Here is a 22,722-nt window from a genome sequence, read left to right as displayed (position 1 = left end):
AGTTCCCCCCTTCCCTCAATGTTCCCCAGAATACTTCAGTGGGTGCCAATGGCCTTTGGTCCCTTTTCTAGACAGGAAAACCTCTTTCCCTTAAAGCAGCTGAGATTGGGGTATATGGAGATGTGGAGAGTGGCTTCATGACATTAAGAAAGTCCCCTTTATTTTAGTCGCATGATGGCTACTCACCCTTCAACCAAAAATCTTCCAACTTTTTAGGTTCATCCAAAGCCCTGTATCAGGCGGTCCTGTCTATTTCAGTGCACTGAAAGAATGTCTTTTGTACAAATTCTCTGATGATCTTTGAGGGACTCCTTGACACACCAACTCTCTAATAAGGTTTGCACTCTCTGGCTGATGTAAGTTTATCTTTCACAGTAATTTTCTGCCTTCCTAGCAGAGACATGGCTAAATTGTGTGCAGAAACAAACAGAGCCAAACATGTAGCTCAACAGAATACAAGCCTAACTCTTGTTCACAAAATATTCAAGTGATAAAGATGTAGAAGAGAGAATCTTTTTCCACACATTCCAGGCACCCTGGGTGTCTTTTGGTGAGGAAATTCATGCTGAGCTAACATCTGTGCCAATCTTCCTCTATTTTGTATGTGGGAAGCCTCCACAGCACGGCCACTGAGTAGAGTAGGTCTGTGTCCAGATCTGAACCTGTGAACTGGGCCTAAGCAGAGCGTGTGTTACTTTAACCACCCTGCCATAGGGCGGCCCCAGGCACAGGCACTCTAGCTTTGATCCTGTGCTGTGCTGTTAAAGCATGGCGCCCAAGGTTGTCCTGGAAGTCGTCTCCATGTTCTGACAGTGGCCTGGTAGTTTGTCAGGGAGGTCTTTCTTCGTGAGAACTGGGTGTGGCATCCACATCCCACTAGCCAGTTACAAAGCCCCAGTTAGATGACAGGGAGACTGGGAAGTTTAGATCAGCTATGTGCCTCGACAAAAAAAAACCTAAATTCTTACTAGTGAACAGATTACCAGCTCATGTGATGTGTGAGTCATCTAATAGGACATGACATCATTCAAAAGGGCTTCCTCTAGTACCTTGAAAGAAATAGAAGCTTGCGGGAATTCTTTAATATACTCTCAGGGTTGCCTCTTGGACAAATTTCTTCCCACATTCATTTTTTACACAGTTTCTCTCCTGTGTGATTTTCTGATGTCAAACGGGTTGTTTTTTTTAGCCAGGAGTTTCCATACTTATTATATCAATAGGGTTTTCCCCCTCCCTGAATTCTCTGGCATACATTTAGAGTTGATTTCTTATACAATTTTCCATATTCATTACGTTCATAAGATTTCTCCCCACTGTGCGTTCTCTCATGTATTCTGAGGTTTGATTTCTGGCCAAAAGTTTTTCCACACTTATTACATTGAAAGGGCTTCTCCCCTGTATGAATTCTCTGGTGATCACTAAGGATTGCCTTCCGGACAAATTTTTTCCCACATTCATTACATTTAAATGGTTTCTCCCCAGTATGAATTCTCTGATGCACTCTGAGGGTTGATGTCCTGGCGAAAGTTTTCCCACAGTCATTACATTTAAATGGTTTTTCACCTGTGTGCGTTTTCTGATGTTGAATAAGATGGTCTTTTCGCCAGAAGGATTTTTCACATTCACTACATTGATAAGTTTTCTCACCACTGTGAGTTCTCTGATGTATTCTGAGGTTTGACTTTTGGCCAAAAGTTTTCCCACATTCATTACATTGAAAGGATTTCTCCCCTGTGTGAATTCTATGATGATCTCTGAGGGTTGACTTTTGAACAAAAGTTTTTCCACATTCACTACATTTATAGGGTTTTTCTCCTGTATGAATTCTCTGGTGTCCCCTGAGGGTTGACTTCTGCACAAATGTTTTCCCACATTCATTACATTTATAGGGTTTCTCTGCTGTGTGAATTCTCTGATGTGTACTGAGGTGTGACTTCTGGGAGAAAGTTTTTCCACATTCATTACATTCAAATGGTTTCTCTCCTGTGTGAGTTCTCTGATGTTGAATGAGATGTCCTTTTTGACAGAAGGATTTCCCACATTCATTACATTTATAGGGCTTTACTTCAGAGTGAGTTCTCTGGCATACTCTGTGGGCTGATGTCTGGTAGGATTTATTTTCACAATATTCAAAGGATTTATCCCCAGTTTGTGTTTTGTCATTACATACCAATGGATTCTTTTCTGTGACAGTTCTCTGAGGTTGAGTGAGGTGTGACTTCCTGATGAAAGTATTCCCACTTGTATTACATTCATAGTGTTTCACAGCTACATTAAATTTATTGTACTCCTTGACAACTGACTTCTCACAAAAGGATTTCCCACATTGGTTAAAACGACAGTGTTTCTTCCCTGTCTTGGTTCTTTTGTGGTCAAAGAGAGTTGTCTTATCACAGTTTTCCCTAAATTCATCATCTTTACAGGATTTTTCTCCTGTGTGAGTACTTTTACGTGTAACAGAGACAGCCTCATTATAGAAAGCTTTTCTAATTTCATCATATTCAAAAGCTTGCTCCAAAGTTTGACACTTTTGATGCTCAGTAAGACTTTCCTTATAACTGAGGGCTTTCCCATTCTTATTATATTCAAAACATTTTTCTCCAGCATGAGTTCTCTCAAACTTAATTTTGAAAGGCAAATTTTCACATACACTACAGGAATCTCTTTTTTTGGTTGAATAGGTTCTATTATTAAGGATAAACTGAGAACTATTTTGTGAATTCACTCTCCATGAGTCACAGTGACAGGACATTTTTGTTGAAGAAACAGAAGCTATGTGCAGATTAAATGGTCTTCCCCCAAATTTCTTTTCCTCTTTAGTCACTGGTTTATTATTGATGAATATTACTTGCTGTAAGGGTTTCTCTTTGATTCTCTTATTCCTCTTGAACAGGTTATCACCTTTGCAATCTCCTAAAACTGAGGAAAATTGAAAATATGAGTCTTACATTTCTTATGGTTGGAGCTTATAGAATATAGCTGATGTTCCATTTCATTTTTTGATTTCTCAAGATTAAATAATTTGTGTGACTATATAGATATATTCACCCTCCTTCAAAAAAACAGTATTTTATCTAGTGAAAATGAGAAAGGAAACTGGTAAGAAACGCATATCTGTATTTAAATTGTGATAAATTGGATTTTCCTACCAGAGTGGAGAAGGGAAAGAAAAGAAAATAGAAATTAGATTTATAGGAGTGATTATTTTAGGGAGCTGGAAAACCAAATAATGGGATGAATACACCAAGGACTATAAACAAGTAGAGTTGCAGGAAAAATTAGGAGATAATGAGCACTGATAGGCTAGACCCAACAGGGAAAGGGTTTGGCTTGAGGAAGTAAATTACAGTATAGATCCTACATTATCTAAGCTATACTGGTGCAATATGCAAAGAGTCTACATACTTCCAATTTGCCATCATCCCTTATTTCCTTTCAATCATTCAACATCCAATTAAATCGATAGCACCAACTTCCTCATGATTTAAGGAAGAAGTTTATAGCTCAGGATCTAAGCCATCTTTCAGCTGTGAGTCACAGAAATAAAAACAAGTTTAAAACTGATGAAAAGAGAATCCATTCTTACAACTAAATTGGATTCACTGCTCAATTCTGGCTGTGGTACCTTTGATTCAGTCTATCAAAACTGTCAGTGAACCTGATCACCTCATCCTAAATTTCTAAATTTCAATTTGATATGAGGGGTACTATTTTATTTTTTTAAAGATTGGGATCTGAGCTAACAACTGTTGCCAATTTTCTTCCCCCCACCCCACCCCCCCGCTTTTTCTTCCCCAAATCCCCCCAGTACATAGTTGTATATTTTAGTTGTGGGTTGCTCTGGTTGTGGCATGTGGGACATGGCCTCAATGTGGCCTGATGAGCGGTGCCATGTCTGTGCCCAGGATCTGAACCAGAGAAACCCAGGCTGCCAAAACAAAGCACGGGAACTTAACCACTCGGCCCCACGGCTGGCCCCAGGGCTACAATTTTCAATGGAGTATCATGGAAGGCCTTACTGCAAAGATGACACTTAAGATTAAGGTCCAAATTCTTTATGCATTCTAGATGCCCATGCTTAATGGGTTCATTATATGAGTTGTAAATATCATCTGCTACTTCTGGCTCATCTCTTTACTCTGTTAAGCATGAAACACAATTTTTATCTGCATAAAACTTCTATTTGCAACTTAAGAGTATAGGGTGAATATTCATGGAACTAGAAACCATGTCAAGAAACAGAACACAAACGACTCTGCAGAAATCCCTATTTATCCCTGTCCAGTTACAACTTCTTCATGCTTAAGAGTTCCTCACTTTCCTAATATTTATGTAATCATTCCTTTGATTTTCTTTGTAGTTTTACCACCAATATATGAATTCCTAAAAATGTAGTTGAGTTTTGCCTGTTACTGATATTTACATAAATATATCCATACAGGCATATTTATATTTTTTGGTTTCTTTTGCTTAATGTTCTGTTTGTAATCACTGTTTAAGATTTTATGTAGTGTATAATTCTCCCTTAAGGAATATAACTATTTCTTCATTCTACTGTTAATGATACCAATTTTTGGCAAAAATAAACAATATTTCCATAAAGATTCTTTTATTCACTGTAGACAATACAATCATGCTTTCTGTAGGGAATACAGTTAGGAAAGGGACTGCTTGGTTACAAGGTATGTAAAACTTTAGCTTGATTTGATAACATCCTCCTGACTTCACAGTGGTTTTACCAATTTACATCTTCAGTCAGTGAACACCAGTCTTTAGTATTTTGCATCTTCACTAGGACTTGGCATTGCCAGATTTATTAATTTCACCTCCTATCATACATATCTCTTATCTCACCTTATCTTTGGCACTCCATGAAAACTAATGAGATCGAGCACATTTTTAAAGACTTAATGCACATCTGAAAGTTTCTGTTCAAAGTCTTTCATCTGTTCTTCAGTTCGGCTGCTACCTTTTCCTGTAGTGACTTGTGGAAGTTCTTACATTTTCAAGATACTTACCCTTTTCTAGGGTAAGTGTACTGTATACATATTCTACTCTGTGGCTTATCTTTTTATCCTTTTAATGATATCTTTTTTGAAAAAATATTCAATTTTAATGTAGTCCAGTTTAATCATTTTCCTTTGATTGGTGCTTTTTGTGCTTTTGGCTTTATAAGAAAATTCTTGAAATATGAAGGTGTTCACTAGTAAACTGACCTTCTGGACTCTAACTACCCTCCAGGATTCTGTCTGCTGGTGCTCAGTAACTCACCTTGGAGGCTCTGGTTTGAGAATTCTTCCTCTAAGAACCAAGGCTCTTCTCCTTGCTCCAACTTGAAGATCACCTCGGGTTTGTAAGTGCAGTTCCCTGTAAACAGGGAACAGCGGAGTACTTAGGCCAGATGATGAGCTCTTTGGTCTCCAACAGTGGAAAAAGACACAGCTGTGGGAACAGCATCCTGAAGGTTCTCATCTGAATTTATCATTGGGAGCTGACAACACAAACATTCCTACCATTCCTTAAATAGATGTAGTTACTTTATATTCCTGAGTGAAAAGCCTAAATAACAGTAAAATTTAAATAAAGTATTCATGTGTATTGGTGCAAAAAAGGAAATGCCTTCTATATGGAGTTATGAGGGTAAGTTATGCTTATATGCTCACCCACTAAGACTAGGTTTTTGTAGTTCTCCAGCATCACATCTCTGTACAGGGTTCTCTGAATTGGACCCATTTGTTGCCACTCCTCTTGGGTGAACTCGACAGTCACATCCTTGAATGACACTGATGCCTGCAACAGTACATTTCTGTTCAATCTGAAGGGTTCAGAATTAGGTGACATAGAAAATACCTAGGAAAACAATTCCTATGTACTGTAAAGAACTTAAAACAAATGATATATTAACATGAAAAACATTAGATTTGAAGGTAGGAGTGATAAAACATAACGAATAACAATTTATAATGATAAAATGGTCCTTTTGACAGAAGATACAACAAACATGAATTGGCATACAACTGAAAACATAGCTTCCAAATACACTCAATCCTCATTATTCACAGATTCTGAATTTGCAAATTCACCTACTCACTAAAATTTACTTGTAACCTCAAAATCAGTACTCATAATTTTGCAGTCATTTGCAAACAAACACAGAATGATAAAAAATCCTAGCTAAGCAGAGCAAGATAATGGTTTGCTTTTTTGTTTCAGCTGTCCTAAACAAGCGTCCTTTTTGCAGTCTATATAGCACAATTTTTGCATGTTTGTGCTTTCTCCTGATGATTTCCGTCTCAAATGGCCCCCCTGTGAAGTGCAGAAGTGCTGTCCAGTGTTCCTAAATGTAAGAAGGCTGTGATGTGCCTTATGGAGAAAACAAGTGTGTTAGATAAGCTTTGTTCAAGAATTAATTATGGTGCTGTTGGCTGTCAGTTCATGTTTATGAATCAACAATAATATTAAATGAAGTGTTTTAAAACAGATACATACATAAAATAAGGTAATATATTGACTGGTTGACCAAAATGTTGTGACCAGAGGCTTCCAAGAACCTAACCCTGTATTTCTCCTAGCAATGATTCGGTATTTGTTAATCCAGTGTTAATGGCAACTTTACAAAACATAACCGCTGAGAATGAGAATTGACTGTATATAAAGAAAACGTGACAGAAATGAGATAGATTCACAATTATAATTAGTGATTTTAACTCTTTCAGTAACTCATAGGACAAGCAGGTTGAAAAAACCAACAGGGATTCAGAATAGTGGAGAGCAAACTACAGCCCAAAGGTCAAATCTGGTCCATCCCCTATTTTTTTAATAAAAACTTTTATTGGAACACAGTCACATTTGTTGTATGTATTATCTATGTCGCCTACAGCACTGTAACTGTAGAGTTCAGTAGTTCCAACAGAGACTGTATCTCCCACAAAACCTACTATCTGACATTTACAGGAAGTCTGCTGACCACTGATATAGAACATTTAAATGACAGAATTAACCAAGTTGACTAATTGAAATATATAGGATAGCCTGATCATAACACAAATTATTTTCTAGTACTCTCTGCATATTAAAAAGCAATATGTCTCACCAAATTAGAAAAAATTGTAATCATATAGTTTGCCTTTGAATTTTAGTTCAGAGAGGTAGACAGCTGAAAAGAACAATACCAACATCCTTACAACAAGATCAAATCTGGGTAAATTGGAAATTGTCCTTTTTTGAACTCATCAGAGAAATCAAACTGCATGGCACACCATCTGAAATCAGGAAAGAGACAGGCACCTGTAGGGAGAATCAGGACCCACTTGTTTGCTTACTGAACCATATGCTACCAAACTCCATTGAAGACAGCAGGAACACAAAGCCAGAAAAATTTTAACCTGCTAAAGGCCACATGTGTGCAAATGTTAGAGTATTAAGTCCCTGGGGAGTCACAAGGTGATTTCTACCTTCTTGTGGAATTTTCTCCAGGAATCCAACCTGTCACAGAGAGGACTGGGGGAGAATCCAGACGAAGTCTCTTTGTGCCCCATGTGATGCTGGCTACTGTTGGGGAAGAACAGTCACTGCCTAAATTCACTTAGACCCATACTGCATATCTCCACTACATAATACTTCATCTGTAAGGGGAAAGTCATCAAAACACATTAACTTTGATAGGATATCAGTGCAGTAGGGGGAAAGCACTAGCGGACATTATCAAAATGCTGCCCAGACTCACATGCCCTATCTTTTGTAAGTAATAAAATGCTGAGACTCAACTTTTCAGTGCCTAAGACTGAGGTTCAATTAGAAGATAAGCCCCATTCCTAGACAACTGTCATTATTTGATCTGTCTGGTGGTTCCCTGGAACATCTCACTCATGATGCTGTCTACATTTCTCATGACTCAAAGCTCACCCACTGCAAATAGCATTTTCCCTGGGGGCATGCCATTAGTGGGGAAAAAAAAAAAATCACGGGATATTGTTTACCCTCATGGCTACTTCACATAGTTTGTAATGGAAACAAGAGTCTAACTAAAAAGCTTAAAAGGAAAAGCTGGAGAATGAGATATCCCACTGGGGCTTTGAAAAGCTCAGACATATCCTTGGGAATCTAGAAGGCAACATACATGCCCTGGGCCATGTGCATACACAGGAAAGACCTGAGAAGGCACTGAGCCCCTAGCTCTCGTTAGCCTTGAGGCTCTGTGCAGGGAAAGTGAAGGCTACTGCGGAGCAGTAAAATGCCAGCTAACTGCTGAAGGCATACCCCAAGATACACACAGAGCACCTCAGCAAAGATTGGAGCCTTACTGGGTACAGGTACTTAAGGAAGTCAGTCCAATTTATTAGCTGACTCTTTAGCTAATGGAGCAGAGACTTCAGTGGCCACACATGACAAATAATATAGATTCTATGCTTAATTCAAAAGAGTCACTAAACAAACACATAACAGCTGTGATGGGGGAGACTCTGATTACAAATTACTACATTATATTTGAAATGCCCAGTTTTCAACAATAATCTGAGATATGCAAACAAATGAGAATGTATGAGAAATGTATGGCTCATACACAGGGAAAAAAAATTATGCATGAAACAGTGTAGAAACTGTCCTTGAGGAAGTCCAAACATTGGACTTATTAGACAAAGACTTTTAATCAACTGTTTTAAATGCACAAAAAGAACTAAAGGAAATCATATCTAAAGAACCAAAGGAAAGAATGAGAACAATGTCTTACCAAATAAACAATATCAATAGAGAAACAGAAATTATATATATAATGAAAAGGGAAACCAAAATTCTGGAGGTGAAAGTATAATAATTGAAGTAAAAAGTTCCCTAGTGGGCTCAAGAGATCTGTGCATGCAGAAGAATCATCCAATTTGAATATAAATCTACTCAGATGATCCAATCTGAGAACACAGAGTAAAAAGAATGAAGGAAAAGGAACAAATACCTCACTGACCTGAGGACAATCAAACACAGCAACATCTACATCACAGGAGCAAAAAGAGAGGAGAGAACAAGAGAGGTGGAAAGCCAACAAATGAATGTGAAAGCAGCAGGAGAGAAGTGACTCATCACTTCCAAAGGCTCCCAAATAAGATCAACAGCTGATTTCTCATTAGAAACCAGGGAGGCCAGAAGGCAATGATATGACATTTCAAGTGCCGAAAGGAAAGCCTGTCAAGCAAGACTTCAGCATTCAGCAAAACCATTCTACAAAAATGAAGAAATTATGACATTCCCAGATAAACAAGGATTGGGAAAATTTGTCACTAGTACACCTGCTGTGTAAGAAATATTAATAAGGGTGTCATTCAGGCTGTAATGAGAGTACATTAGATAATAACTCAAATCCATATGAAGAAATAAAGAAAACTTCTAGGTAAAAGTAACTACACAGGTAAAAATATAAAAGGCACCATAATGTATAAATGTATTTTTATGTATTTATTTTTCTCCTATATGATTTCAAGACAACTACATAAAGCAGTAATCAGAAATCTCTGCTGGTATACATATAAGGCAGGAAAACGTAATTTGGATGACAATAACAGTACAAAGGAGTAAGGAGGGAGTGGAGCTACAGAAGAGCAAAGTTTTAGTATACTATTGAAATTATGTTGGTATTCATCTGAACAAGACAGTTATTGTTAAGATATTAATTGTAATCCTCAAGATAATCACTAATAACAGACAAAAAATGTAGCAAAGACATAAAATAATGAAAATGGTACACTAGGAAATACTGATTTAACACAAAAGAAGGCAAAAATGACAAAGTAGAAAAACAAAGAGCATATCACCTACTGAAGACAAATGTTTAAATGGAAGACATAAATGCTACTTATCAGTAATTACATGTTAATGGTTAAATGCTTGAATTAAAAGGTGGAGACTAGCAGAATGGATTTTAAAAGACATGATCCAATTACATTCTGTCTGCAAGAGACACTTTACATTCAAAGACAATAGTTTGAAAGTAAAAGAGTGGTAAAAGATATACCATGTAAACAGTAATCAAAAGAAACCTGGATTGCTTACACTAGGATTAGACAAAATAGAGTTTAAGACACACACAAAAAAGGAAGGACAAAAAAATAGGCTTTAAGAACAAAACAAGGAGAAAGAAGGACATTTTATGATGGTAAAAGGGTTAATACATCAAGAGGCTGTAACAATTATAAACTTACATGTACCTAACAACAGAGCTTCAAAGTGCATGAAGCAAAAACTGACAGAATTGAAAAGATAAATAATTCAACAATGATGGTTGGAGATTTTAATATGCCATTTTCATAATGGATAGAGCTAGCAGATGGAAGATCAATATGGGAAAAGCACACTTGAAGATAACTCTATATCAACCAGACCAAGATGTCTACAGGAACACACAGGCCAACACCTTCTTCTCAAGTACACATAAAACAGTCTCTGGTATAGACTAGAAGTTAGGCCACAAAATAAGTCTTGATACATTTTAAAGGTTAAAATACAAAGTATCTTCTGTGACCAAAAAAGAATGAAACCAGAAACCAGAAACCAGTAAGACAAGGAAAATTTAAAAACGTGGAAATGAAACAACACACTCTTAAAAAACCCAAAGGATCAAAGAATAATAACAAGGGAAATCAGAAAATATTTTGGGACAACTGAACATGAAAACACAACATATCAAAACTTAGGAGATACAGCCAAAGCAGTGCTTAGAGGGAAATTTGTAGCTGTAACGTCTACATTAAAAAGATCAGAAATCAATAACCTAACGTACACTTTAAGGAACTAGAAAAATATTAAAACTAGCAGAAGAAAGGAAATAATAAAGATTAGAGCAGAGAAAAACAAAGGATAGAAAAACAATAGAATCAACAGAATTGAAAGCTGGTTCTTTGAGAAGATCAACAGAATTGATGAACTTTTATGCAGACTGACCAAGAAAAAAGAAGAATCAAATTTACTACTGACCCTACAGAAATAAAAAGAACTGTAAGAGAGTACTGTAAACAACAGTGCACCAACAAATTAGGTAACTTAGTGAAAAGGACAATTCCTAGAAATACACAAACTACTAAAACCGACTCAAAAGGAAACAGAAAATCTGAACAGATTCATATAAGGAGGCTGAATCAGTAATTAAAAACCTCCCTACAAAGAAAAGCTTAGGGCCAGATGGCTTCTAATGAATTCCACCAAACATTTAAGAAGAATTAACACAAATCCTTTTCTAACTCTCCCAAAAACAGAAGAGGGAACACTTCCTAATACGTTCTACAAGTTACTCTGAACCAAAGCCAAAGAAATCACAGGACTAAAATTTAATATCTCTTATGAATATAGATACAAAACTCTTCAAAAAAATACTAGAAAACTGAATATAGCAGTATTTTAAAATTAAACACCATGACCAAGTAGGATTTATCCCAGGAATGCAGGATTGGTTAAACATTGATAAATCAATCAATACCATTCTATTCCTTTAACAGAATAAAGGAATAGAATTAATTATCTCACTAGATGCAGGAAAAGCACTCGACAAAATTTAATACCTACATGTGATAAAAACTCTCAGGAAACTAAAAACAGAAAGAGAACTTCCTTATTCTAACAAAGGACATGTACAAAAAACCCTACAATTAAAAGCAGACTCAATGGTGAAATATTGAGTACTTTACCCTCTAAGGTGAGGTTTTAGAAAATGATTTCTATTATCATCACTTGTATTCAACATTGTACTGGAAGTACAAGAATAAAGCTTAAAAAAAATTAAACACAAATATTGGAAAGAAAAAAGTAAAATTAACTTTATTTGCAAAGGACATGATTGTACCTATTTAAAATCCAAAAGAATCTATAAATAAGCTACTAGAATAAGTGAATTTGACAAAATGCCTAGACAAAAGATCAACATGAAAAAATCCATTGTATTTTAAGATTAATCAACAATAAACCACTAGAAAGTGAAATTTAAAAAACAGTACTATTTAAAGTAATATAAAAATAGATCAAATATGTAGGAATACATCTAATGAAACATGTCAAAAACTTCACCTCTACTATGAAAAACCACCCAGCAGGATTTTCTGTAGAAACTGATGAAATTTCTATGAAAATGCAAAGGAACCAAATTAGCCAATAATTTTTTTGAGGAAGTAAAACTTTAAGGCCTTACACTACCATATTTCATGACTTACTGTAATGCAACAGTAAATATGACAGTGAAATACCAGCAGAAACAAATACCTGGATCAAAGGAAGACAATATACAGTCTAGATATAGACTCACATATATATATGGTCACCTGATTGACAGCAGAGGCCTTACTGCAATTTAGTGGACAGAAGATGGTCTTTTCAACAAATGGTCTAAAGCAACTGGGTATCTATATGGAAAGAGGAACCCTGACACTTACCTTATACCATACACAAAAGTAATTCCAGGTGGGTCAAGCTCAAATAATCAAGCATCTACTCACAACATAGGAAAATATCTTCAGGATCTTGGAGTAGGGAAAGATCTTTCAAACATTATACACAGAGAACTACCATTAAACTTCATTAAATTTAAGAACTCTGTTCATCAAAAAAATTACTAAGAAAAATAGTCAAGCTACAGATTTAAATATATTAACAATACATACAGCTGGCAAATGACTTGTATTGATAATAGAGAAATAACTCCTAATCAATAAGAAAAAAAGCAAACAATCCAATTAAAACACAGAACTGAACTGATACTTTACATAAAAGGACATCCACATGGCCAAAACGCAAATAAGGGTGCTCAACATTAGTATTTATCACTGAAAAGCAAATCATAAATTTCAATGAGACCACTAAACAGCCACCAGAAAGGCCAAAATCAAAAAGGCTGACAATAACAAGTGTTGGTGAGAATTTGGTACAGCCAGAATGCTGGTGGGAGTATAAACTGGTTCAACCACTTTAGAAAGCTACTTGTAGTATATATTAAAGCTGAACATGTTTATTCTATGAATTAGCAATTCCATTTCTAGGTATAACAAGAGAAATGAAGAAATACCAAGATTCACAAAGTAATGTTCACAGCAGCTTTATTCATAATAGTCCCAAATTAGAAAAATACAAATGAAAAACTCACCAAAATTGAATGAGCAAATAAATCATGTAATGAAATACTGCTCAGAATAAAAAGGAAGTACTGAAACACACAGCAACATTGATGATCTAAAAAATGTTATGTACAGAGAAAGCAGACAGACCTCCTTTTCCTCTGAAAAAGAGTACACATCATATGACTTCATTTATATGATGCTCAAAAAAGAATTTATCCTTTTTTTTCTGACATGTGAAGTTAGAATAGTGGTTGCTTCTGCAGAGGGGACAGTGATTATTAAGTAGAAATTGGAAGGAAGGAAATTTCAGGAGTGATGGAAGTGTTCTCCATCTTTACCTGGGTGGTAAATTACATGTGTATACATATGTAAAAATCCAGGCAGTTCACACTTAAGAGTGCACTTTACTAGTATTAAAGCTGTACCTCAGTTAAGGAAATAATAAACGGAAAAAAATAGAGTGCAAGAGAAAAATTTAACAAAATTTTATAGATGGTAATTTGGGAAGGTAGGAACATGTCTATTACATTATCCCTTGCATCTGTCTATATTAAAAAAATTTCTCAAAATGCCACTAACAAAAATGAAATAACTTGGTCTAGCAGACAAAATATGTCCAAAGACAAAGGATGAAACAGGGAAAAATATCCGTCACACTTGTCAGAAAAAAAGGATAAATTCTTTAATTAAAAAGCCTCTAAAATTAGCAAAAAGGAAGACTGATTCACAAAAAAAGAAATATAAATGACTTAAAAAATATATGAAACTATGTGCCATCTCAGCTCTCATAAACTTCTAGAACAGGGATCACCATTCTGCCCTCCTGTCTGAAAAATTCTGGAGTCATCTTGACTCTTACCTCACTCCTTTCATGTCTTTCACATTCCATTAGTATTTCCAGATTAAAAACAAAACTGCTTTGATTACATGCATTTCTTCCCCATGTTATGTGTTAGAACTCATGATAAAACCAAGCCCTTAAGGATGGCATCCAAGGATTTCTAGTGATAACGGGCTTTTTGTCCGACCCCAAACTCACATGCTGAAGTCCTCACCCCCAGTACTTCACAATATTACTGTATTTGGAGAGAGGGTCTTTACACGGTGATTAAGTTATAATGACGTCATCAGGGTGGGCCCTAATCCAATATGACTAGCGTCCTTATAAGATGAAATCTGGACACAGATGTGTACAGAGGGAAGATGAAGTGAAGACACAGGGAGAAGACAGCCATCTATCTGCAAGCCAAGGAAAGAGGCCTGGAACAGATTCTTCCCTCACAGCTCTCAGAAGGAACCAGCCTTGTCCATAGCTAGATTGCAGACTTTGAGTCTCCAGACCCTGAGAAAATAAATTTCTTGTTTAAGCCACCCAGTCTGTGGTTCTTTATTATGGTAGCCCTAGCAGACTAATACACCGAGTCTGGTCCCAACATTTATCTCCATCTCTATCACTTATTATTCCCTAAGAAGAAGTCCACAGTGTAACAAGCAGTCTTACTGGACCTTCCTGCCTTGTTTAGTCCACTTCATGCTGTTCTCTCAAAATGCAGTAACCTCCCCACACTCTGCAACAACTCAAATCCCACCTGTTCTTCAGGACTGACACAATCCTTTCCAACTGTCCATCCATGATCAAGTGAAACTACACCACCAATGTGTTCTTTCTTTGACAAATTGCAAATCCTGATGCCGACTCAATTCAAATGACTAATTAATCAGCTAATTCCTTTAATCATGACTTGATTATTTCCCCTGTATGAGGAAGAAATCTTCACATTATTCCTAGTATCTCCTCCAAGGGGACTGTACTTGCCCACAGGAAGTTTAGTCCTTATGAGCAAACAAACAATCCGGAAGAGATAAGGTCTTAAAGATTAGGAGGCTACATGACAATGCATGAGAGGAAACACAAGACAGAGAGCAAGTCAGGAAACCTTCCTCTTGGAGGAGTCCTTCCTTCACAAGAACAGGCCAATTTCTCACGGGTAGAACAAGTGTGCGCAGGTTCCTAGGAGAGAAGATAACAATGGCATGGGCTCCACGTTGTGAGAAATGAGGTGGTGTTCTAAGAACGGAAAAACAGATTCTTTCAGTGGCCCAGTTCTGTATTCAGAGGAGATCATCTTTTATTCAGAACAGAATTTAATGAGCAATCTGAACTAGAGAAGCTGAGGGCCTGGCAACAGAGCCTATGAAATGAACCTGTGGTGGTTCCAGACTGTGAAGGTAATGCTCTAATTGGAGAGACAAATACATATTAGCTTATTTCCACCAATGTGTGAAGTGCCGACAGGAGCAAGACAGGGGGCTGTGTGGATTTAGAAGAGGAAGGGAAATTAGTCCAGCAGGAGATAGGGGGAAAGAAAACAGCATTGTTTCCTCGCTGAGGCAACCAAAGCTGACTCATGATAGGTCAAAAGTAAAGAGCCAGACCTCACAGCCATTAGAATGGCTACTATCAGAAAAATAGAAGTGTTGGTAAGGACCTGGAGAAACTGGAACCCTTGTGCATTGCTGGTGGGAATGTAAAATGGTGCAGCCACTGCTGAAAACAGTATGGCAGTTCCTCAAAAAATTAAACATAGAATTATCACATGCTCCAGCAATGCCACTTCTGGGTATATCCACACAAATGAAAGGTAAAGTCTTGAAGAGATATTTGTATACCTATGTTCACAGCAGCATTATTCCCAACAGCCAAAAGGTGGAAGCAACTTAAGTGTCTGTCATCGAATGAATGAATAAGTAAAATGTGGTATATACACACAATGCAGTATTATTCTGCCTTAAAAAGGAAGAAAATTCTGATAAATACTACAACACAGATGACCTTTGAGGGCTTTATGCTAAGTGAATTAAGCCAGTCACAAAAAGACAAATACTGTATGATTCCACTTACATGAGTAGGGAAAGTCAGACAGAAAGTAGAGTGGTGGTTGCCAGAGGCTGAAGAGAGGGAGGAATGGGGGGTTGTTTAATGGGTATAGAGCTTTAGTTTTGCAAGATGAAAAGAGTTCTCAAGATTGGTTGCCCAATAATATGAATGTACTCAACACTACTGAACTGTACACATAAAAAATGGCTAGGATGGTAAATTTTATTTTTGCAGTTACCACAATTAAAAATAAAATGAAAAAAAAAAAGGAAGCAATTGAGCCAGGTGTCTTTTTTGCATGGGCTGCCATAACAAAACACCATAGACAGAGTGGCTTACACAACAGAAATTGATTTCCTCACAGTTGTAAAGGCTGGAAGTCTGAGATCAGGGTATCAGCATGCTTGGGTTCTGGTGAGGTTCTCTTCCTTGCTTACAGACGGGCACCTTCTCACTGTGACCTCACACATGGTCTTTCCTTGGTGCCAGGGCAGGGAAAGATAGAGAGGCTTCTATATCTCTCTTCCTCTTCTTATAAGGCAACCAATCCTATCAGATTAGGATCTTACCCTATGACCTCATTTACCCTTAATCACCTCCTAAAAGGCCCACCTCCAAATACAGTCACGTTGGGGGTTAGGGCTTCAACATACGAACGTGCGGGGGACACAATTCAGTCCATAGCACCAGGTAAACAGAATGAGGACACGGTTCTAAAGATCACTCCAGAGGAGACAAAGAGAACATGATACGAGGCAGAGTCAGCAACAGAAGGATGCGTTTAAGAAAGTAAATGAGGTTTGGTGTTGTTCTAGAATAAAGTCACACATTGAATTTTTTAATGTCTTCTTTCCCACTGAATGATATTAAGAAAGAAAAGTATCTGTACTGTGTAAGCTGTGACTATAGCACGTGTCTCTTCCCTGGAACACTTGCTGCTCAATAAACAGTTGTCAAAAGTCGGAGCAGCAGTAAAGGAAAAAGAAAAAATGGGAAGGGGTAACGCCTCCCAAGCCTGAAGGTCGCCCTGAGACTGGGGACTGTACCGTACGGGCGTGAGGAGCCATGCAGTGATTCACACACGCAGGAGACGTGACCTCATTCGCACTGAGACGAACTTCTCCTGTGGAAGAGGGGCTTAGGAGGTGAAGACAGAGGTGGGCAGATCAGCAGAGAAGCTATTCCAACAGTTCAGTCAAGAGGCCATGAGACAGCAGTCGGAGGGATAAAGTAGAAGAATGCATTTAAAATGTCTTAGGTTGAACCATACAAAATTGCTGTTATCTTCGACCTACACAGATAAGAAAAGCAGCAAGACACGACTACAGACCAGACGTGGCAGGAGATGAGCGTACGAGCAACAGGAGCCAAGGACGTATCCCACTTTTATGGCTTGGGTGTCTGGCTGAATGGGCTTGTATCATCTAATAGGGAAAGATGGGGAGGATTTGTCTGCGAAGGGCTGTAAATATTAACTCTGATTTTGAATCAGCTGAGCTGGAGATGCCCTTTAGATACCCACAGAGACGTGGAGTCAACCATGTCCAACATGGTAGACACCAGCCACACGTGATTATTTAAAACTTAAGTTAAAAACTCACTTCCCCAGTCACACTAGCCACATTTCAAGTGCTCAACGGGCACATGTGGCCAGTGGCCACCATTCTGGACAGCGCAGATACAGATCATTTACATCATCACAAAAAGTGCTATTGGTCAGAGTGGGCTGAAGAACCACATTGTGGAGAAGCAGCAAATACATCATGGTTAAAACCAGAGAGGGGATGAAATGGGTCACAAAGATTAGTTCGAAGAACAGCGAGAAGGAATGCAAACTTGTGGATGAGACACGTGAAAGGGGAAGAGAAGGAAGACGACTCGATGCAAGAAACACGAGAAGACAGTGGCAGGAGGGTGTCACAGACACTAACTCAGAAGACTGTCCCGAGGGAAAGGGTCGGGGAAGAGGCAGGCGCAGCAGAGAGGTCCACTGAGGTAAGGACTAGGGAAGATCCAATGGATTTGACTTTCATTAGGTGACTGGCGAGTGCGGGTCACAGGCATATGAGCAGAGACACCAAGGCCTCGTGCAGTGGTCGTAACTGGGAACAGCAAGTGTGTAACAGACGCCAGAGAAGAGAATTTAAACAGTCTCTGAACAACTTGTTATGACAGGTACTTGAGAGACATATTCACAGAGCTATTTTAAGGACATGAACATGCAGGCCATTCAGTGGACCTCTAGTTAGCTCTGGTACTATTCCTAGATCCAGCAGGATAATCAGAAAAATGTTTACCTCAACTTCTGTTTTAGTTACCTGAACAAGTGTGTTATCAAAAGCCCTGCTTTGGCAATATGCCCACTACTTCCACTGAGGGGAAAGTGGGAACAACCGCCTGCATTTATTTCAGGGTTGTTATTGGAAAGATTTGCACTATCACCCACATGAAGACCAACAAATACATTTTTCCTAAGTTTGATGACTTTAGATTCCATGAGGAATGTTTGGTTGAAGCCTCTCATCAATGCAAATCTTCAAACAAATATAGTCTGTCTGACTCCGCCAGGGCTATCAGAAAGGTCAGGACGAAACCTGCAGCTGCACTTCGGACAATCTGTAGCATCAGAGGACCTGCATCTAGGCATTGCCACCTCTGCTGCGCTCCTCCTCTGCTGCGCTCCTCCTCTGCTTTCCTCCGTCTTCCTTCAATGATTCTGATCCACTGCTCTTTCTGCTACGCTGTGTTAATGTATATGGTTCCTTAACCACCTTTAAAATCCATTATTAAAAAACGTGGTAATCAATAACTCACCTGAGATATGTTCATTTTCTGCTGCTCTGGGGAGAGTGCAGAGAAGTGTGCGGGATAAGCTGGGGGTAAGGAAAGAGGAATGGAGGCATGAGAGGTCTGGTGAGCTTCTGTATTCACTTGCCTCAAAATCTCATCACACCAGTTAGGGAAAAGGCCTCCCTACAGAGAACGTTCTGCTGACCCTTGAGAAGGGGCAGGAAGCACCACAGAGACAGCACTTCCTGATAGGATCATGTGGATGTAACCTTGCTGTTTTTCACTGGATGACTGTAAATTATCTTCCTATTGACTTAAAAAAATGTATGTCCCCTCTAATTAACAAAAAATTAAAACAGGATTAATATTAATATCCTAGAATATTATTTACACCTTGAGTTAGAAAAGCAACACAAAACTCTGGAAAAAAAAAGATAAGATGCTTAATGACAAAATATTTAAAATCTCTTTGTTCCAATTTGTTGCAAATTCTCAAAAAGACAGAATGAATAGCACTGTGCTTTGCTCCTAGCTCTATCTTAGGTGACCAGGAGACATACATCTCAGGCTCAATATTTTTTTAAGGTTTCAAAAGAGTCAGAAATGGAAGTCCCTTCCTATACTATCATTTTGTGATTTATTATGTTCAGAACAAAGGAATCTTCTGCATATCTCCAGATGCCACATGTGATGGACAAGGTGTGAGAGTGGCTCAGAATCTGGAAAGAGTGAGAGAAGAATGAAGAAAATGGGGGGCTGTTTCCGGAGTGAAGACAGACCTTTCTCAGCTCTGGCTGTGGCTGGGGCATTTCCTGTGCAGCCTGACAGTCCCCCAGCCCTCTCAAGCCCAGCTTACCACCTGCTGGAAGCTGGTCCAGTGTCCACTGTCACACAGTCTATGACGGCTTCTGGATGTGGGGACATCACCAAGTCTGGCTCTCTCTGAGCAAGGTGATTAACAACAGTGACTGGTAGAGCAAACAGGACCCGCTCCTTTCTGAGTTCTTCTGCATCTGTTCTGAAGCTCTGGTGAGGGTGGTCCCTGTCAGATGGGCTTTTCTTCCATGTGGGACTCTGTCCCCAGGGCTCCGTCCTTCCTTCCAAACAAGAGCGACTTTGTTCCTGAGATATTGAGACTTAGGCCTAGGAATCAAATCCATTTTAGTTGAAACTTCCATCGGCAGTATTTCTCAACTTCACTACTGACATTTTGGGCTGGATAATTCGTTGTCATGGGGGGCTGTTCTGTGCATTTTGTAGGATGTCTAGCAGCATTTGTGGCCTTTACCCACAAGATGCTAGTAGCACTCCTTCTCCCAGGTGTGACAACCAAAAACGTCTCCAGACATTTCCGGAAGTCCTCTGGGGAGCAAAATTACACCGCTTGGGAACCAGTGGTATAGAGCCTTACACCTAATTCTCTCGGAATTCATTAGAAGTGTTCAATCCGTTATTGTAGTCAACAGCCACATCCGACTATTGAGCACTTGAAATGTGGCTAGCCCACATGCTGAAATAACATTATGGATATATTGAGAGAAACACATGTTCCTAAAATTAACTTCATATGTTTCACATTTAAAATTACATATCTGGCTGACTGTGTCTTTCTGTGGGACAGCAGTGCAGCACGATATCAGACTGAGCCTTCCGGGGACGGGCAGCCTCGACAGTGCAGGAGGTGCCGGAAGCCTTAGTCTTACCCAGAGGCTCTGGAGACACACTAGAAATCCCAGAACAAGTACACTCGCCACAGACTGAACCTCCGTTCACACTGACTTGACAATGACAGCGCTGGGGACGTGGCAGCAAGTCCCCCTGCGAGCGCTGCGCAGGCTGCCGCACTGGGTTTGAGGCAGGCCTGCTGTTAGGAACAGCCTGATGGGGGGGGGGGGGGGAGCCCATCTGCGTTTGCATCCTAGCTTCCTCACCTTTGCGACCTTGGGTCTGGAGCTGCACTCCTCTGAGCCCATTTTCTTATGTTTTAATGAGATGGTTATACCTATAATTAGGGTGGTTGTGAGGATTAAACAAAATACGAAATAAAAAGAACAAAGTGTCTTCCAAACATGACGGGAGCCGACACTACACGTTGGTTATCAGGCGGTACTTACCAGCGCCTATTAACTAGCACTTGGCTAAACGCTTTACAGACGACGACTTCTCTCTGCGTAACGCCACGAAGCAGCTTTCACTAATACCCTTATTTTCAGATGACACACCTGACCGATGCCCGAGCGACACACGCGGAATCGCCCGGGCCCTCGGTCCCCTAAGCTCAGCCCCGCCGCTGCAGGCTCTCAGGCAGCCGCGCCGCGCCCCCCGCCCGCGCACGCCCAGCGACTGCAGTCCAGGAGGAGGCCCTCAGGCGCCCCTGGGCCTGGACCCGCCCCCGCCCGCCCAGGACGAGGCCCTCTGACGCCCCCGGGCCTGGGCCCGCCCCCTCCCGCCGCGCCCGCGCCCGCGCCCGCGCCCCCTCCCGCCGCGCACGCCTAGCGTCTGCCCCCCAGGACGAGTCCTTCTGATGCCCCTGAGCCTGGGCCCGCCCCCTCCCGCGTTCCTAGGGCTGCGTCCGGGCCTGGCTCCGGCCCCGGGCGGGGGGAGTCCTTCCTGTTCCCTTCCCCTGGGCACAAGCCCACCCCTCCACGCTGCCCCCCGAGCTGCGCGGACGCGCAAACCCGCCAACGCTCTCACTTGAGGCGCGAAACCTCCACACTCGCGAGGCCGGAGACGGCGGAAGCAGAAAAGCGGGGCTGATTGCACATGCGCAGGAAACGCAGGCCATCCGTTCCCAGAATGCTGCGCGAGAACCCGTAAAGTTCGAGACTACGTATCCCGTAAAACACCGCGATCGCTCACATAATGCGTGAGTGTGGGGGCGTGTGTGGACGTGGGTGGGGTGGCGTGGGGAAGAGTTAGGGAGTAATGAGATGTCTCTACTGATGACTGGTGTCCCGACTCTGCCAAAGCCCAGAGGTTATGGGTTAAATTTTGCCATAGCGCATATACAGTGTGGGTCCGTGATCGGATCCTGGTTGGAGAAAATCGGGGAAATCTGTATATGCATTGGATATTAGAAATATTAAGGGAAGTTGTTACTTTTGTTGATTGTGATAACATTGGGATTATGTAGGTAAGTTTATTATTTTTTTAGAGCTGCGTATTAAGGTACTTAGCATTGTATTATATACTTGTAATTAAAAACAAATAACTTAGAAAAGGCAAATATAGCAAATTGTTAAGAATTTCTATCTCTGGAATATGGTGTGCTCATTTTACTATTTTCGGCTTTTGATGTGTTTGGAAATTTTGTAATGTAAAGTTCATAAAGGGAGAATTTTGAACTGTCTTTTCAAAAGTGTGCCTTTTAACTCAGAGCTGCCAAGAAAAGTAAAGATATATGTGTCAAATAACAAAACCAAGAGAATTTAGCAATGAGTTTGATGTCCTTTATTCAAAGGAAAACAATCTATGGATTGCGGGAGTACAGTGCCTAACATGCAGTGGAGCACTCTTCTGAGGGAATTTGGGCAAGAGTGAATTTTCTAGAATGTTAGAAGAGGAAACGTGGAAGCGGAGCATGATTGGTAGGAGGTCAGAGATCTTGAAATTTTCTAGGGTAAAGTAAGCTGGCTAAAACTGAGTTGGAGGATTGCGGTTGTTGTAGTTAGTTTTCCTTGACAATGAGACGTGTCCCACAAGTGCCGGCTGACTGAGGTTTAGATTTGTGACATGGGCCCCCACTTTGTGGGTCCCAATATACAGTTAACTTTATCATATGTAAACAGCTTTTGTAAATAAAATTGTAAAATGTAACAAATACTAGAAAATGGAGCCTGTCATTAGCATAAAGGAATAATATCTATAATCCTCAGCATTTTTCTCTGGGAAAAAAGAAAAAAGTACATAAGTCTTTTTTGTACTTATGTACTTTTGTTCAGTCTTACATAAGTAATACCTGAAATT

General features: G+C 39.7%; 1 protein-coding gene across 4 annotated transcripts; it reads right to left on the bottom strand.

The window, feature by feature from the left end:
- Positions 1-134: 134 nt before the first annotated feature.
- ZNF510 (zinc finger protein 510) lies at positions 135-21,531 on the bottom strand. 4 transcript variants are annotated; one of them, XM_046663749.1, is made up of 7 exons: positions 21,451-21,530; positions 20,688-20,758; positions 19,613-19,899; positions 18,781-18,839; positions 5,664-5,790; positions 5,272-5,367; positions 135-2,919 (listed from the first exon to the last, which is right to left on the bottom strand). In XM_046663749.1, exons 4-7 carry the CDS (start codon positions 18,793-18,795, stop codon positions 1,214-1,216), a joined length of 1,944 nt encoding a protein of 647 aa, XP_046519705.1. In that variant the 5' UTR covers positions 18,796-18,839; positions 19,613-19,899; positions 20,688-20,758; positions 21,451-21,530; the 3' UTR covers positions 135-1,213. The 4 variants fall into 4 exon arrangements, with proteins under 4 accessions (XP_046519705.1, XP_046519706.1, XP_046519708.1 ...); XM_046663750.1 differs by lacking the exon at positions 21,451-21,530 and adding an exon at positions 20,871-21,142; XM_046663752.1 differs by lacking the exon at positions 18,781-18,839 and having other exon boundaries at positions 21,451-21,531.
- Between the last annotated feature and the right edge of the window lie 1,191 nt (positions 21,532-22,722).

This window comes from Equus quagga, chromosome 6 (genome assembly GCF_021613505.1).
Source record: "Equus quagga isolate Etosha38 chromosome 6, UCLA_HA_Equagga_1.0, whole genome shotgun sequence".
Taxonomy (NCBI): Eukaryota; Metazoa; Chordata; class Mammalia; order Perissodactyla; family Equidae; genus Equus; species Equus quagga.
The sequence above is the reverse complement of the archived record's forward strand: the minus strand, read 5'-3'. Positions and strand labels throughout refer to the sequence as shown.